General features: G+C 37.8%; 2 protein-coding genes across 4 annotated transcripts in view; both read right to left on the reverse strand.

The window, feature by feature from the left end:
- Nucleotides 1-3,606, reverse strand: part of CAAP1 (caspase activity and apoptosis inhibitor 1) — a 43,788-nt gene extending 40,182 nt beyond the window's left edge. Inside the window, exon 1 of one of the 2 annotated variants that reach the window (XM_047700037.1) lies at nt 3,196-3,606. In XM_047700037.1, the coding sequence (XP_047555993.1) occupies nt 3,196-3,501 (306 nt within the window). In that variant the 5' untranslated portion in view covers nt 3,502-3,606. The remainder of the gene's footprint in view (nt 1-3,195) is intronic. The other variant, XM_047700038.1, reaches the window with a different exon arrangement.
- Nucleotides 3,607-15,692: 12,086 nt separating this feature from the next.
- PLAA (phospholipase A2 activating protein) overlaps nt 15,693-17,035 on the reverse strand; it is a 39,576-nt gene continuing 38,233 nt past the window's right edge. For both annotated transcript variants that reach the window (XM_047699306.1, XM_047699305.1), the window contains one exon: nt 15,693-16,428. In XM_047699306.1, coding sequence (XP_047555262.1) covers nt 15,863-16,428 — 566 coding nt within the window. In that variant the 3' untranslated portion in view covers nt 15,693-15,862. The remainder of the gene's footprint in view (nt 16,429-17,035) is intronic.

Consider the following 17,035-nt stretch of genomic DNA (forward strand, 5'->3'; position numbering starts at 1 on the left):
CCTAGATATGCATCCAAGAGAAATGTAACCACACACCTGCACAAAAACCTGTACACAAATATTCGTAGCGTTATTCATAATAGCTAAAAGATGGCAACAATCCAAATGTCCATCAAGTGACAAATGGAAAAACCAATTGTGGTATAGCCATACATTGAAATATTATTCCATTCATATAAAATGTCCTGAGCAGGGAAATCCATAAATCTACACAGACAAGAAGTAGTGACTGCCAAAGGAGTGAGTACTGCAGATGATAAATGAAAGGTACACACTGGGTTTCTTTTGGGGGTGATGGAAATAAAACTAACTATAGTGATTGTTGAACAACTCCATTAATATGCTCAAAACCAGTGAACTGTATATTTGAAACAAGTGAATTGTATGGTATATGAATTACAACTCTACAAAGCTGTTACCAAAAACAGTATCAATAATAAGAGGAAACACAATATACACCAGATGTAATGGCACTCTCAGAATTCTGAGATGCTGGGGAGCCGGGTGGCTCAGTGGGTTAAGCCTCTGCCTTCGGCTCAGGTCATGATCTTAGGGTCCTAGGATTGAGCCCCACATTGGGCTTTCTGCTCAGCGGGGAGCCTGCTTTCCCCCTCCCTGCCTGCTGCTCTGCCTACTTGGAATCTCTCTCTCTCTGTCAAACAAGTAAATTAAATCTTTAAAAAAAAAAGAATTTTGAGTTGTTATCTATATGCCTAATACAACAACGTCTTTTTTTCTTCACAATTTAGAACTAGGGTTTAGTTCTGCATGAAAATACTAATATTATTAATTAATTTAAAAAAATTTAAAAACCCTACCAGACCCACTGAGCGATAAACTCCAATAGTCCAGTTCTAATAAATCTTTAGGAAAAAGATGAAAACTATTCTGGAACACATCCCCAAAATGCAAAACTTTCCAAATCAATCCATAATCTTGATACCAAAACCAGACAGGATAACTACAAAAACTGTAAGCTGATTTAATTTAGGAACATAGACACAAAGTAAGAATACTGAATTCCAGCTGAGTACAGTAACCAAACCAATAAACCAAACAGGGTCTATCCCAAGACTGCAAAACAGTTCAACATGAGTTAATTTACTAAGTTATTAAAAATTACATTTTCAGATCAAAGGAGGAAAATTATGTGATCATCTCAACAGAATGCCATAAAAGCATCTGATAAAACTCTACAACCCTCAGTGAACTAGGAATTGAAGAAAATGTCCTTAACTTGATCAAAAGAATCTTTCATGATCTTTGACAAATGTACTTTTGGATGGAACATTAGAAGTGTTCCCAATTAAAAAAACAAATGAGAAAAAAATGCCTATCACTGCCTCTGTTCAACACTACACTAAAAGTCTTCATTAATGTAAAAGTACAAAAAACAAGAAGTATTAGCAATGAAAAAAAGAGACAAAATCCCGTTTGTACAAATTTCTGAGCCAAATTTTTTTTTTTTAAAGATTTTATTTATTTGACAGAGAGAAATCACAAGTAAGCAGAGAGGCAGGCAGAGAGAGAGGAGGAAGCAGGCTCCCTGCTGAGCAGAAAGCCCGATGTGGGGCTCGAACCCAGGACCTGGGATCATGACCTGAGCCGAAGGCAGCGGCTTAACCCACTGAGCCACCCAGGCGCCCCTCTGAGCCAAATTTTAAACTAGTAATTAATAATGTGGCTAAATACAAGAAAATACATAAAAATAAATGGTTTTCTAAAAAAAAAAAAAAAATGGTTTTCCATGCTTCCACAGCTCCCAATTTAAAGGTGTAATCTTTAAAAATACTAGAAGAAAACAAAAACTAGTTTTAGGATAGGTTGGGAGTATGGAAAGATCTTTCTAATCATACACAATTCAGAAGGCAAAGGATAATATTATTAATCTTGACCACAGAGAAATTAAAAACTTCAGTACACCATAGGCAAAGTTACGTAACATTTGCAATATACCTTACACAGAGGGTAAGAACACAGACCTTAAATAGATCAGAACTTACTAGTAAAAAGCTCAAAATAACCAAAAAGAAAAATGGCCAGAGAATATATTTATGCAACTTACATGCGGAGGAATCAAATGGCAAATAAAAACATTAAAATGTTCAATCTCACTATTAATCAGGAATATATAAATCAAAACAAATGAAATATTAATTTCACCCATTAAGCTGACAAATTTTTCAAAAATGGATATAGTGAGTATTTGCAGAAATTGGTATTCTTTTGTAATGTTCAGTCTATACATCAGTAAAATCTGTTTTGGAAAGTATTTGGTGGTACCTACCAAATCTTTTTAAATGCATAAACTTTGACCCAGCAATTTCACTTCTAAGATTCTATCCTAAAGTATTTGTTGCCAATATATACGTGCAAGGGTTCGTTTTCACATTATCTCTGTAACAGCAAGAAAACTAAAAATCTAAATATTCATCAATAGAGATAAAATGGAATATACTGCAGTCACTAAAAAATAAGACAATTATCTAATTCAATGGGGGTAATATCACAATAAAGCTTATATGTAAGACCTAAAATACACAAACTTAACAAGAGTTAATGAAGAGGCTGCCTAGCAAATAAAGGGGAGGCCTGAACAGAGACTCTCATGCTTTCTCTTTTATTTCTGTGTTGTATAACTTTTATGTATTCACGCTTTCGTTATAATATAAGCAAACAGCTTTTTTTTTAAACGGTGGTATTTTGGCAGATCGACTGAGTGTAAAAAACATGGCTTTTGTATCAGATATTGGTTTCAAAATGTAGGTGTTACTAACAAACTGTGACTGTGGGTAAACTTCATTAATTTCTCTGAACCTCAATTTTCTCATCCTGTAAGGCGGAGTTAATCATAATCTACTAAAAGGTGAAGATAAAGAAGTAAACGGTGGCTCTCAAGGGCACTGAAGCCTAGCTCCCGACCCATACTTTTCAGGACGACTGCTACTGGAGTGGAAGGGGCCAAAAGCTAGATGAGCTAGATGATCTGCAAACCCAGAAAGTTTAAGTTAAAGGCATGGGAGTGTGCGGTTCACCGGTACTTAGGCACATGAACCTCAAGGAGGGGTGGAACCCTGGGATCGTAACGCTAAGTGAGCTACAATAAGAGCCCACCCGTCACCAAATTCCGCTCCCCGCCCGTCTTCCTCGGAGAAAGCAGCTGCTCCGAGAGCCCCGAGAAGGGCGCGCACGCACCTGCTGCAGTGACCCGGAGACGCTGGAGGATGAGTCGGTGCTCCTCCGCTTCCGGCGCTCGCTGCGCTCCACGCTGCTCCCGCCCCAGCAGCTACCTCCACTCCCACCGCCAGTGACACTTCCACTGAAGCTGGTGTTCCCACAGCAGGTGACGCTCCCGCAGCCGCTGGTACTCCCACAGCCGCTGGTGCTTCCACTGCCGCTACTGGCCAGGGCGGGCACCAAGTCCGGCGCCGGGAGCGCCGCGGCCGCGTCCTGACCGCTTCGTTTGCGCCGCTTCTCCCGGGAAGACTTTTTCCCCGTCATGATCCCCCTGCTGCAACCATCGGACGAAAGCCCGCCGTCTCTGAAACTACCTAAAGCCCGCTGTGGCGGCGACTATGGGCGGTGAGCACTGGCGTCGCAGCTTGTGCGTCACTTCCGGCCTCGTCGCAGAGGCCGGGAGGGGTTCCTGGAGGGCGTGCCGGGCAGCAACTGCGCTTCCCAGCGAGAAGTGGAGGTTGGCTTAAATTTGCTGGACGACTAACAGGTTGTCTTGAGCATGAAGGTTTCTGTATCTTTCTGCAAAGGACAGAAGGTGGAGCTTTACCGTAGCACTGTGGCTTATTGATACCTCTTTTCAGATTTTATCCAATACACATACACAGTAAGTTATGGTGTAGTTTTTGTTTTGTCTTCCAGTGTTTATTCGTGACACTAAAGTGTTGTAACAATAAGAAGAACTGGGGGAAAATCTCATTAACATCATCACCGGGGCACATTTTTTGAAGTGTATTTAAGGGAATTACACAGAAGTCGGGTTTTGTGCTTCCTTGTTTTTCCCCATTAACACTAGTTTTTAGGCATGTTTCCATTTCACTTCTAAAGACATTCGGCTCTAGTATTTCACCATATTCTTTCTCAATTTATTTAATACTTGAATGCTGGCATTAGGCTGTTGCCAAACTGTTACATTTCACAATAATGCAGCTATGAACAGCTTTTAAAAAAATTATTCTTTTCCTTATGGCATTTTGTCCCCCCGAAACAAATTTATGAGCTCTCTTTCTTTCTTCCTAAGATTTCATTTATTTCTTTGAGAAAGTGAGTGAGCGAGCACACGAGCAGGGGTAGAGTAAGAGGGAGAAGCTCCACGACGCAGGGGTTCATATCAGGACCCTGGGATCATGGCCTGAGCTATGGGCAGATGCTTAACTGAGTCATCCAGGTGCACTGCACATTATTTTTCTCGTCCTGGTTAACCAGATTTCCTTGAAGAAAGATGAAGCTAATATAAAATGTCACCCGTACACTGAAACCTTAAAATTTTTTTCTGGTGTATGATAATAGAGTTTTAACTCGTTTTAATTTGATTTTAATTCAAGTATAATTAATGTACAGTGTCATATTAGTTTCAGCTGAATAATGTAATGATTCATCAATCTCCACATCTCCTACCTATCTCAGCCGTTCAACAACTATTTAATAAATGTGTAAAACAAACCAGATGCATGGGTAATTACAGCCCTGTGAAAACCTCTGTTTCTACCCCCGGCTCCACCCTTAGTATTGCCTTCGAAGGTAAATGCTGAGACTGAGCATATTATGCTCTTGGATGTTTTGTATTGGCCTCATTAAGTATCACACCTGAAAGGATTGAAAGTATTATGTTCATAGAATAAGCACATAAAATTAATAACATATAATGTTTGTAACCTTGTTATGGGGTGAATTGTGCCCCCCCCATTTATATATTAAAGTCCTAACCCCAAATATGCCTATACTTGGAGATAGAGCCTTTAAGAACATAATTAAAGTTAAACGAAGTCGTGAGGGTTGGGGCTCTAATTAGGTAAAACTGGTGTCCTTGAAGAGATACTAAAGATCTCTTTCTCCCTGTCCCCGGTCTCCTTCCACCCTTCCCTCCTTTCCTTCAGCCCCACCCTCCCTCCGCTGGAGCACACAGAGGAAAGGTTAGTGTGTAAAGGGAACCGAACCAGCTTCCTACAAACTAGAAAGAGAGATCTCATTAGAGATCAACGTTGACTGCACCTTGATCTTAGGACTCCTAGTCTCAAGAACTGTGAGAAAATACACTTCTGCAGCGTAAGCCGCCCAGTCTGTGGCATTTTGTTATGGCAGCTTGTGATGACTGATATAAACCTAAGATGGTATGTATTAGCCTGGATAAAACTAGTTGCATATTAATTACTGGGTGCCAATTTTTCTCTTATAAAATCAGTTGAGAAGCTTCTTGGTTTCTACCTCATTCTATAGCAACTTGACCAATAGTTCTGATATTTCTTTGGCTGGAACAGAAGCCAGGGAACTGTCAACTAGATAGCTGAAGAAGTTACCCATTTGACAGATGAATCCCAGTCTTTGTCCACTCTTCCATATTCTTGTTCTAGAATACAAAGGCATTGTTTGACCACTGATGATGAGTACAAAATACTCAAAACCCACGCCTTCATTAGCTTATATTCTAGTAGGGAGAAGCAAACAAACAAAAAAACCACCACAAAATCCCCACAATAGATAGTGCTTCCATCCTCACTCTGGCATTCAGCGTTCTTCTTACTCTGCTTTATTTTTCTTTAGTGCTGCTCTTAACACCACTACACACGCATCTCTTTGTGTCCTTTCACTTGAATATAAGCACCATGAAAGCAATGACTTTGTGTTATTCACTTCTCTATTCCCACTACCCAAGTGCCCTTAATAAAATATTTCTCATAGTTGGTTCTTAATAAAAAATTTGTTGCATAAATGAGTGAAACATAGTTTCAGATGGAGAACCAGACTTATGCAGGATTATATGAACTCAGTAAATTATGAGAGTAAAAGTACTCAGTGAAATTAAATGGCCAGAAATTCCTTAATTAAAGGAGGTCAGTAGGAGCTTTTCTGGGAATAGTTCAGTATTCCTTCATCACATGGCAGAGAGATTTAGCTAAAGGGACTCAGTTGCTGCTGTAACACTGGCAGTCACATGGGCTTTGGAGCTATAGTTGCAAATAGCTTTCTAACAGAAACTAGATAGTTCTATATGGAGCTCTGCCATGCAAAGAACAGGGACAGGGACTTTGACTCATGGTGTGAACATGTCATAGACATATCACGAGGATGGTTGGCTTAAAGTCAGAGAGGTGCCATTGTCTATTTAGGTTAAACCATGTGAAATTACCTTTTTTGGAGGTCAAAACTGATTGAATGTTGACAGTTTCATATGTTCAACATAATATTATAGAGCTGAAGAGACCCAGCATTGAACACCGTTACAGATTTAAAGCTCAGCAAATGAATGCAGGACGGCTTTTCTGTCCTCGAACAAATACATGGGAGGGTGGACGGAGATTGGAATTTACATGCCCTTTTTGTAACTGCTCTTCAGCAACTCAACATTGATCACAAAGATTAGCCTGGGATATGTATGTACTAACGCTAAGGCCAATCAGTACATCTTTGGAATTTATAAAGAGACACTAGGTGAGCAATTCAGCCTTCCACTTAAATGAACCTAAGGAAATTACCTCTAGTTGTCATATTCTCTCTCTTGTGAAGGTCAACAAAAGATACTTACTGAAACAAGACACAAAGTCCTAATACTGTCATTTTCATATCAATGAGCCAACAATTCTCTCCTCTTTCATTAAGTTGATCTGGTTTCTGTCATGTGCAACTAGATTCCTGATGAATATAACATGTAAGACCTTGTAGGATCTGAACAGCCTTTTTCTCTATAGCCCCATATCTTTCCTAGAAATATGCCTTCTGGGCCAATTCAACAATCCTACCTGCACTCATCTTGTTAAATCTAAAATTCTTTTTAGGGGCGCCTGAGTGGATCAGTGGGTTAAGCCTCTGCCTTCAGCTCAGGTCATGATCCCAGGGTCCTGGGATCGAGCCCTGCATGGGGCTCTATGCTCAGCAGGGAGCCTGCTTCCCCCTTTCTCTCTGTCTGCCTCTCTGCCTACTTGTGATCTCTCTCTCTCTGTCAAATAAATAAATAAAAAACTAAAAAAAAATTTTTAAAGCTTTAAAAAAATAATAAAATTCTTTTTAACTATCACTTCCTTTTTTTTCATATATTTTTTGTTTCAGGGTACAGGCCTGTGATTCATCAATCTTACACAATACACAGTGCTCACCACATACCCTCCCCAGTGTCCTTCACCCAGCCACCACATCCCTCTCACCCTCCTCCCCTCCAGCAACCCTGTTTGTTTCCTGAGATTAAAAGTCTCTTTGTCTGTGGTTTCCTCTTATTTCATTTTTTCCTCTCTTCCCCTATGATCCTCTTCCTTGTTTCTCAAATTCCACATATCAGTGAGATCATATAATCGTCTTTCTCTGATTAACTTATTGAGTATATCTCTGATTGTAGCATAATATACTCGAGTTCTATCCATGCTGTTGCAAATGGCAAGATTTCATTTCTTTTGATGGCTGCATAATATTCCAATTGTGTATATATATATATATATATATATATACATATATATATATATATATATATATATATATGTATATGTATATATATATATACCACATCTTCTTCATCTATTCATCTGTTGATGGACAACTTGGCTCTTTCCATAGTTTGGCTGTTGTGGACATTGCTGCTATAAATATTGGGTGCATGTGCCCCTTTAGATCACAATTGTATCTTTGGGATAAATAACCAGTAGTGTAATTGCTGGGTCATAGGGTAGCTCTATTTTCAACTTTTTGAGGAACCTCCATACTTAGGTATCACTTCTTATTTAAGACCTTCCCAAATCACTTCCTTTCTTAAGCTTGTTAAAATGAAATGCTTTTTCCTTTGTAAGACATTGTCTTACCTACAGAGCATCCAGAACTCTTGACTGCAGGTATTTGTTCAGTATCTTCTCCAATACTGTTAGTTCTAATGAACAGAGGCTGTGTGTTATATATCCTTATAGTGTCACCACCTAATACAGTGCCTGGCACGTGCTAGAGATGCAGTGTTCAATTCTGAACTGAGAAGTTCAGGATTCATACAGAGCTTCTTTTCAAATCACCTCTGGTAAATTGCATTAAGGGCCCCATTTCTTCACCTTTCCCTGTATTCATGCTCTTTGCCATGTAATTTGGCAGTGTCCTTCCACTTGAGGCAAGACACATAATTCTCTGCTTTTGGAGTTGACCATATGACTTAATTTGGCTAACAGGATGGTAGCAGATGTGTAGCAAGAACAGTGTCAAAAACAAAAACAAAAACAACCCCCCCCCCAAAAGAAAAACAAAAAACAGGGGCTCCTGGGTGGCTCAGTTGGTTAAGCATCTGCCTTCAGCTCAGGTCATGATCTCAGGGTTCTGGGATCAAGCCCCGCATCAGGCTCCTTGCTTGGTGGAGAGTCTGCTTCTCCCTCTGACCCTCCTCCCTGCTTGTGTTTGCTCTCTCTCTCTCTGTCTCAAATAAATAAATAAAATCTTTAAAAAACAAAAACAGGGCACCTGGCTTGCTCAGTCAGTAGAGCATACAGCTCTTGATCTCAGGGTCATGAGTTCAAGCCCCACTTTGGGCTTGGATCCTACTTAAAAAATAAACAGAACAACAAAAAACAAACAAACCTTTAATTGTGATGGTTCACTTTTATGCTTCCACCATTACCAGGAAAATAATATAATCAGGTTGGCAAACTGGTCCCAGGAGAGAGATGAGAGACAAATAGAGCTCAGCTGCCCAGCTAAAGCAAACAGTCAAGCCTAGCCTAGAGCAGAGTCCTCCTCCAACCTACAGACACGAATGAGCCCAAACAGGATCAGCAACCCCTAAACTTGTAACTTCTTAGGTAAATTAATGGCATTGTTCTTGTTGTTAGTTGTTGAACAGTATTATGGTGGCTATAGTTAACTGTATTTCTTTTTCCTTTTCTGTATTTCTCTGCCAGCCATGAGAAGGGTCTTCAAAACTAGCTTCATGTTGCCCGAGTCACAATTCAGTGTCATGGGCAGTAGTATGGGCAGATATAATTCTTAAATTCCAACAGAAACACCTTAATATTTCATAGTGAATATAGAAATAATAATATTTAATTAATTAATTAATATTTAATATTTAATTAATAATTAATATAGAAAGATTAAATGAAGTGTCAGGATATTTGTGTTCAAAGTTCCAAACAACAAATTTTGCAAAATAGCATCAGGATATTGATGCCCCCACCCATGGGCATTTTTTTCCCTAGTAGCAATAAAACGAAATACCTTTTTTCTCTTCTAACTGTCCTTTGTATAAAGCAGTGACTTTATTGTTAAAGAAGATGGTAGCCTTGTATTATCTGTGAATGCAATGCTTGGTAAATACTCATTTGTGGCAGACACTTCACATATTTTATTCTTCCACTTTATAAAATCCTAATGTATCTTTGATTAAACTGAGCTGAGATCAAGCATCTTGACTTAATTCAATAACAAAACGCCATTGAGATGTATGCCTTTTTAACCTCAAAGCAAGTACTCTTTCACAGGTTCTCTTAACTATTGAAAATTTTAAATGATGTACAAATATGTTAACATTTATTGAATTTTTTAGTTCCTTTGGAGACACAAGAATGAAATTTGTTTGAGAGCTTATTTCAGGCTTCTGTTCTATGTATGAAGCATACATGCCACTACTAGCCATAGTTGCTGTTATAATGAAGTGGCTATCGCAGATTGCTATTTTTCATGTTGATAACCAGCTTTGCCAACATCACTTATTAAATACTATTCTCCATTGTTTGTGACTTGTTACTTGACCTCTTTCAGTTTCTTCAACTTCTAAAATTACTAATAGTACTTACCCCATAGGGATGAGGATAAACCTGAAACTAGTATAAAGTAACTCTTTAATGCATGCTATTATTTACTTAAATTTTTGTTTTTTGCAATGTTACTTAACTGGTTTGGTTTAAATTCAGTAACAAACAATTGTGTAAGCATTGCTATATCATATGCCTTTACATCTGACTGAAGTATCATTGCCATTTGGATGTTTTACTTTTCTGATTTATTACAGTGTGTTCAGGAGTCCCAAGATTCAAGTTTTAAGTCCCAGAACCTCATATTAGGCCTAGGACCAGTATCAGCCCACCAACTTTACAGAAGGACATTGGTTGGCATTCTCCTCTTTAAAGCTTTCATTACTCACTGTATTCTAAAGACTCTTTTCCTCCATGAGAAGCATCAAAGTGGTTTACTTGTTGCCCTCCAAGTCAAAATCCTCCACATCTGACTTGGATCTTAGTACCTCCAGAAAACAAGCACCCTAAATGCAAACATTAAACAACCAAAACCTGATTATCACTTAGAAAAATAAAATATAGAATGAAAAAACTTTTTAAAAAATATTCACCTGTCTCTGAAGATGGTCAGTGGCCAATTACACCGTTCTGTCCTCCTAACCTCCTTTAATTATTGTAAGTGGAACATAAACTCTAAGGAAGCACAAATAAGATGCAATCAAGTAAAAAAAAAAAAGTACACACACCTATTAAGTATTCTTGCGACAATATTTTAATCTTAATCTAACCAAATCTTTGGATTTAGCTTTTAGTTTATAGGAAATAGGTATGGCAGGCAGATTCTAAGGCGGCTCCCAGTGATCATTTCCTGATATTCACAGACTGTGTAATCCACTCTCCTTGAGTAACTTGCTTCCAATCAGTAGAATACCTTGATGTTGAGGGGGTGGCATGTTTGTGGCTAGACTATAAAAATTCTGACTTTGGTTCTGCTAGCAGACTCTCCCTTGCTGGCTTTGATGAAACCACTTGCCATGATGAAAAGCTGATAAAACAAAAAACTGAGGGCAGGGGAGCCTGAGTGGCTCAGTTAGTTAAGTGTCTGACTCTTGCTTTAGGCTCCAGTCATGATCCCAGGGTTGTGAGATCAACCCTCACGTAGGGCTCCACACTGGGCATGGACCCTGCTTAAGATTTTCTCTTTCCCTCTTCCTGTCCCTCCCCACTCTAAAAAATAAATAATAAAATAATAAATGAGGGAAAACATTTTTCAAATTTTTTAAAAAATATTTTATGTGTTTCAGAGAAATAATACAAGCAGGAGTGGGGGGCAGGGGCAAAGGGAGAAGCAGGTTCCCCGCTGAGTGGAGAGCCCAATGCAGGGCCTGATCCAAGGACCCTGGGATCATGCCCTGAGCCAAAGGCAGACTGAGCCACGCAGGTGCCCCTGGAAAATATTCTTAAAACAAACCAAACAAAAAAACTGAGGGCAGCCTCCAGCCAATAGCCAACTAGGATTTTAAGTCCTTAATCTAACAACTGGAAAAGAACTGAACACTAACCATGTAAGTGAGCTCGAAAATATATCCTTCCCCAGTCAAGCCCTCAAATGAGCCAGCCCTCAGCCCTGGCTGATACCATTCATAGTAGCCTCATGTGAAACAAAGAAACAGAGGATCCTGCTGAGCTGGGGCAGGACTCTTCACTCCCAGACTATTTCAGATAGTATATGTGTGTTGTTCTAAGCCACTTTACTTTTGGGGTAATTTATTAAGCAGCCATAGGTAATTAATACAGAAAAGTTACAGAAATGTTTTACAAATATAAAATTGGGGTACCTTGAATTCTGGAATGCCTAAACACTTCAAAGTCAATGATACTGAAAATAAAAATGGAGAAACTGTTCTAGGTTGAGACCAAAGAGACATATAACCAAACAAATACAATACATAAATCTGATTATTCATATTAGATCCTTTTAAAAAAGTGATAAAAAGTATTATGAGACAATAAGGAAATTTGAGATGGGCTAGATATTAGATATTATGAAATTACTGATTCTCTTAAATACAGTGATAGTTATATGAATATTCTTTCAAATGTCCTTATTCTTAGAAGATACATATTGAAGTATTTAGTTGATAAGTGTGATATCTGCAATTTCAATAGTAGAGATAAAGCCAATATGGCAGAATGTTAACAACTGTAGAACTTAGTTGGCAAGTCAATGAGCGTTCACTGTACTCTTGGAACTGTTCTGTACGTATGAACATTTTCATTAAAAAACTGAAGAAAACCACACGGAATGATGATGTTAAATGAAAAAAATCTTCAAATTCTATCTTTAATCACAACTACACTGTGTACTATAGACTGAATGTGTCACCCCCCCAATTCAGTACTTTGAAACGTAACCCCCAACATAATGGGGCCTTTGGGAGATAATTCAGTCATAAGGGTGGAATCCTCTCTGGGGAGACCCCAGAGAGCTTCCTCCTTCTGCCATGTAAGAGCCCTCATCAAACAGTCAATGTGCCAGCACCTTCATTTTGGATTTTCTGGCCTCCAGAATGGTGAGGAATAAATGTTCGTTTTTAAACCATCCAATCTATGGTATTTTCATTGTAGCAGCCCAAATAAACTAACACCTTGTGTATAATTTTCTACAGAAAAATATACTAGAAATTAGATTATAAATTATTTTTTAAAATTACTTCTTAAAAAACAGAATAACATTTCTTAATCTCAAGTAATTTATATCTCAAGACATTTAGGAAGTAGGATACATCACAAATGACCCTCTATACATTTTATCATTTCTTTTTTTTTTTTTTAAAGATTTTATTTATTTATTTGACAGAGAGAAATCACAAGTAAGCAGAGAGGCAGGCAGAGAGAGAGGAGGAAGCAGGCTCCCCGCCGAGCAGAAAGCCCGATGTGGGGCTCGAACCCAGGACCTGGGATCATGACCCGAGCCGAAGGCAGCGGCCCAACCCACTGAGCCACCCAGGCGCCCCTACATTTTATCATTTCTTAACAAAATAACCATAGATACACAGTGATAACTGCTAAGGAAGCTATGTCCCAGTCTCATCACCAGAATTTGTGAAAAATCTGTTTTTAGCTATGCTTCTTCCATCATTTAAAAGGAACATGAGGTAGGTTAAAATATCACTGCATTGCTATTTAGTCATAAACTGCAACTCCCATGGGCTGGCAGTAGCAAAATTAGAGCAGGGGAGTGGGGGGATCACAACAGAAGCATGCTCATTTAAAAAATGTGATGCCGGATGGAGGATAATAGTTCTGAAATCAAAACAATAGTATGTCTTTTGCAGGCAACTGTCTTTCAAATGCAATATGGACATTAACTCCAATACTTTTACCACTGTAGGGGACTTGACAGCATGTATCAAGTCTAAAGAATGTGTATTAATTTGGCCCATCAATTCCATGTGTAAAATGTAGCCTAAGGAACTAGTAACACACTTAGGATATTTGTTTGAGTCTGCTTGATAGCTGAAAATTTAAAACAATATTGGATAATGGGAAATGGATATATCCATATAATGTACTGTATTTATTAAGGTGGAGATATGCATACTGTATATCAAGTTTAAAAATCAGGTTATTGAACAATGTGTATCACACAGTCTCTTAAGAAAAAAAAGCATGTTTACATACCTACTAATATGCCACAAGACATTAAGAATGGTTCTGTCTGGGTGGTGGGATTACAGGCAATTTTTATTTGATGTGTGTTTTATTTGATGAATATATGTTTTTATATTCACAAAAAAATATTAAGGGAATCATGGGAAAAAAATGAAAAAGGCTTTAAAATATCACAAAACCATCATATAACACTTATTTCTCAAGTGGGATTATCTTTTTTCTTTAGATAAATTGTATTTTATAATTTTTTAATAAACATGAAATACTGATATTATAAAGTTGTTGTAAAGACTTGTACACTATAAGAAGCAAACAGTGTTTACAATTTGCTACGCCTTACAATTTAAAGAATGAACTCATGTTCTTTTTTTTTTTTTTTTTTTGAACTCATGTTCTTAATGTCCTCCCATCATTCAAAGGTTCTACCTAGTATTTCAAAATACGTAGATAAATCCTCTGTACTTAAAACTGCATGCTAGACTGGACATGTTCACAAGAAAGCAGTATATTGCAATGGAACCAGGCTGACCTGGGTTAAACTCTTAAGTTTTCCATTTAATTTTGACTTAACCATCTAAATCCCAATTCAACAAAAAGTAAAGCAAAGGTTCCTAATGGAGCCAGCCAACAGAATTTTTAAAATCTGAGTACACATCACAAAGTTGCAATTTAATACTCAGCAAAATACACATTCCCTCTATTTTACCTATTCTTTTTTGATATTCCAAGTTTTTCCTTGAATCAATACAATGGTCAAAAATCTTTCCTCTCTTATTAGGGAAGAATTGTTCTTTGCAATTTGTCATTAAGCCAGTAAACTGGTGGTTTTGTATACCACAAATGTTGAGAATGCTGCCACTATTTTATGCAAAGTCCTCTTTGTGAAAAGATCTTTCCCACTTTAAAAAATTGGAATAGTTATGCCTCTCTTAAGAAACTCAAGTTCTCGGGGCGCCTGGGTGGCTCAGTGGGTTAAGCCGCTGCCTTCGGCTCAGGTCATGATTTCGGGGTCCTGGGATTGAGTCCCGCATCGGGCTCTCTGCTCAGCAAGAAGCCTGCTTCCCTCTCTCTCTCTCTGCCTGCCTCTCTGTCTACTTGTGATCTCTCTCTGTCAAATAAATAAATAAAATCTTTAAAAAAAAAAAAAGAAAGAAACTCAAGTTCTCGTAAACACATTAAATTACATAATTAAAGTGCGGGTTTCTCCTTTGTGTTAATTGCTAGGATGTTCAGAGATAAATTTGTGATGCCTCTCTCTAGTAGTATGGTATGCACTTTTTTTCTCCCATTATGATTCCTCCCATTATATTTACTTCTGAAAACAGAGACACCATCACCCTTCATCTAAGGGGTTTTGGAAATTAAATATCAAAGTGGTTAGCCCCGTGCCCAGACCATGTTAGGAGCTCAAAAATACCAGTTTTACATGATAGGATCTGGACTTGCCAGTAACATTGTTATTGCTTGCACGGTTGCTTGATAAAATTCAACACATTCCAAATTCCCTTTGAGACCAATGGAAATGACGAAAAATAAACTAGTATCAAAACTAGAATGAATAATAAAGTTACCTCAAATAGGGAGGGGTGAAAGAAACTGGATCATAAACTTGGGAGTTAATTTGGGATCTCATCTTTCTGAATTGATATACAACCTAATACAGCTTAGTCAGTTGCTTTTCCTTCATCTACAAATGAACCATCAAACAAATATAATTTCTATTTACAAGTAACTTAAATGAAGAAATTATTTTATATCTTTTCAATATATGGAATAATTTATAACAAAACTTAATTTTTGAAAATTCCAAAGTACTTATCAAAATAAGGCCTTGAAATATATTGATCCTGTTAAAAGAATCAGCATAAAAATGAGTACAGCAGTAGTTAAATAAAAGTCAACCACGGACAAGTAACATTTTGGGGTATGTAAGTAGTAAAAGCAGATTATATAAATAAAAGTTCTTATGTGGCAAAGGTATGGCCATTATGCCACTGGAGCAGTTGTGTTCTTGCTGATTTTAGCTCATTCTTAATTTGTTTCTAAACTCCTGAAAACTTACCCACATCACACAGGAAAATCTCACAGGTCATCAGTGCAAAAATTTTATTTCTTCTTTGTCTCCTCTTACCCCCACTTTACAAGATCTGAAATTTTACTTAATCCACAGCCTTTTTTTTTTTTTTTACCATCTGTAATCAGTCATGTAAACTGTGAGAAAAAACACTAATCAATTTAAAATCTCAGCCACATCTCCACTGTTACAGTAAATTTAGGATAAGTCTACAGCATTCACTTACTTTAGCTGGTTCTGATACTGAGGCATATTTTTTTATTTGAGAATCAACACCTAAAGACTTGGCTAACTGTACAGCATTTAAATCATCACTGATAAGTGTCCCAAGAGCCACAAGGAGTCTAAAAGTGGCTTCTAGGTCTTGTACAACTTCCAAGACTGTGCTAATTACTGACAAGCATTGAGCTTTCCCTTCAATGTTATGGTCTTTATGAAAACAAACAGAATAGTTCAGGGTCAATGTAGCCAGAGCAATGTGAATGTTCTTATTGCTCCCTGATTTCAGTTCTATTGCATGAGACATTAGTGATTCCCTTTGGGACATCATGAGCTTTTGTCCTGCCTGGCCAACAAAACAGTTGCAAAAAGTCCTCAGAGCAAGCAGCTGGTTTGCTGGCTTTCCTTTAGGGTTGAGAAGACTGATAAGATGACTGCTGAACTGAGCCCCTTCCTTCTCATTGCAGAAGTTCTCATTCACACTGGGATGTTTAATTGATAACCGAAGAATGTCAAGTGCAGGAAAGACAATATCTATTAAAAAGAAAAATTCATTAATGTTTATAAAAACCCAGAAAATTCCTATGACTGTTACTCAGTTTTAAGAATCTTATTTCATTAACACACGACCATTTCAGAAAATGTTAAAAACCATGTGCCTGCTTTACAAAATACACGTATTCCTAAACTTTTGTTAATTAATTGTTCTTATTTATAGAGACTGGATTTATTGCTACAAGATCATATATGCTTTAAAGATAATTTAATTTAAATGGGTTATTATCTAGCCTGATACATACTGAGTATTCACTAAATCCTTGTGGAATGAATGGGATGGGGACTTTGCTTTTAAAAAGACCAAAGAGTTGAAGAGGGGAAGCTTTTTTTTTTTAAGAGAGAAAGAAAGTGGACACATGACTGGAAGTGAGTTCGGAGGTGCAGGGAAGGAGAAGGAAAAATCTTAAGCAGGCTCTACACTTATTGTATAGTCCAATTAGGGGCTAGTGCAGAACCCACATCGGGGCTAGATCTCACAATCCCGAGATCATGTCCTGAGCTGAAATTAAGAGTCAGATACTTACCCGACTGAGCCACCCAGGTGTCCCTAGAGGGGAAGTATTTTTTAATAGAATTCCAGTGG

The sequence above is a fragment of the Lutra lutra genome, chromosome 13 (assembly GCF_902655055.1).
Source record: "Lutra lutra chromosome 13, mLutLut1.2, whole genome shotgun sequence".
Lineage (NCBI taxonomy): Eukaryota > Metazoa > Chordata > Mammalia > Carnivora > Mustelidae > Lutra > Lutra lutra.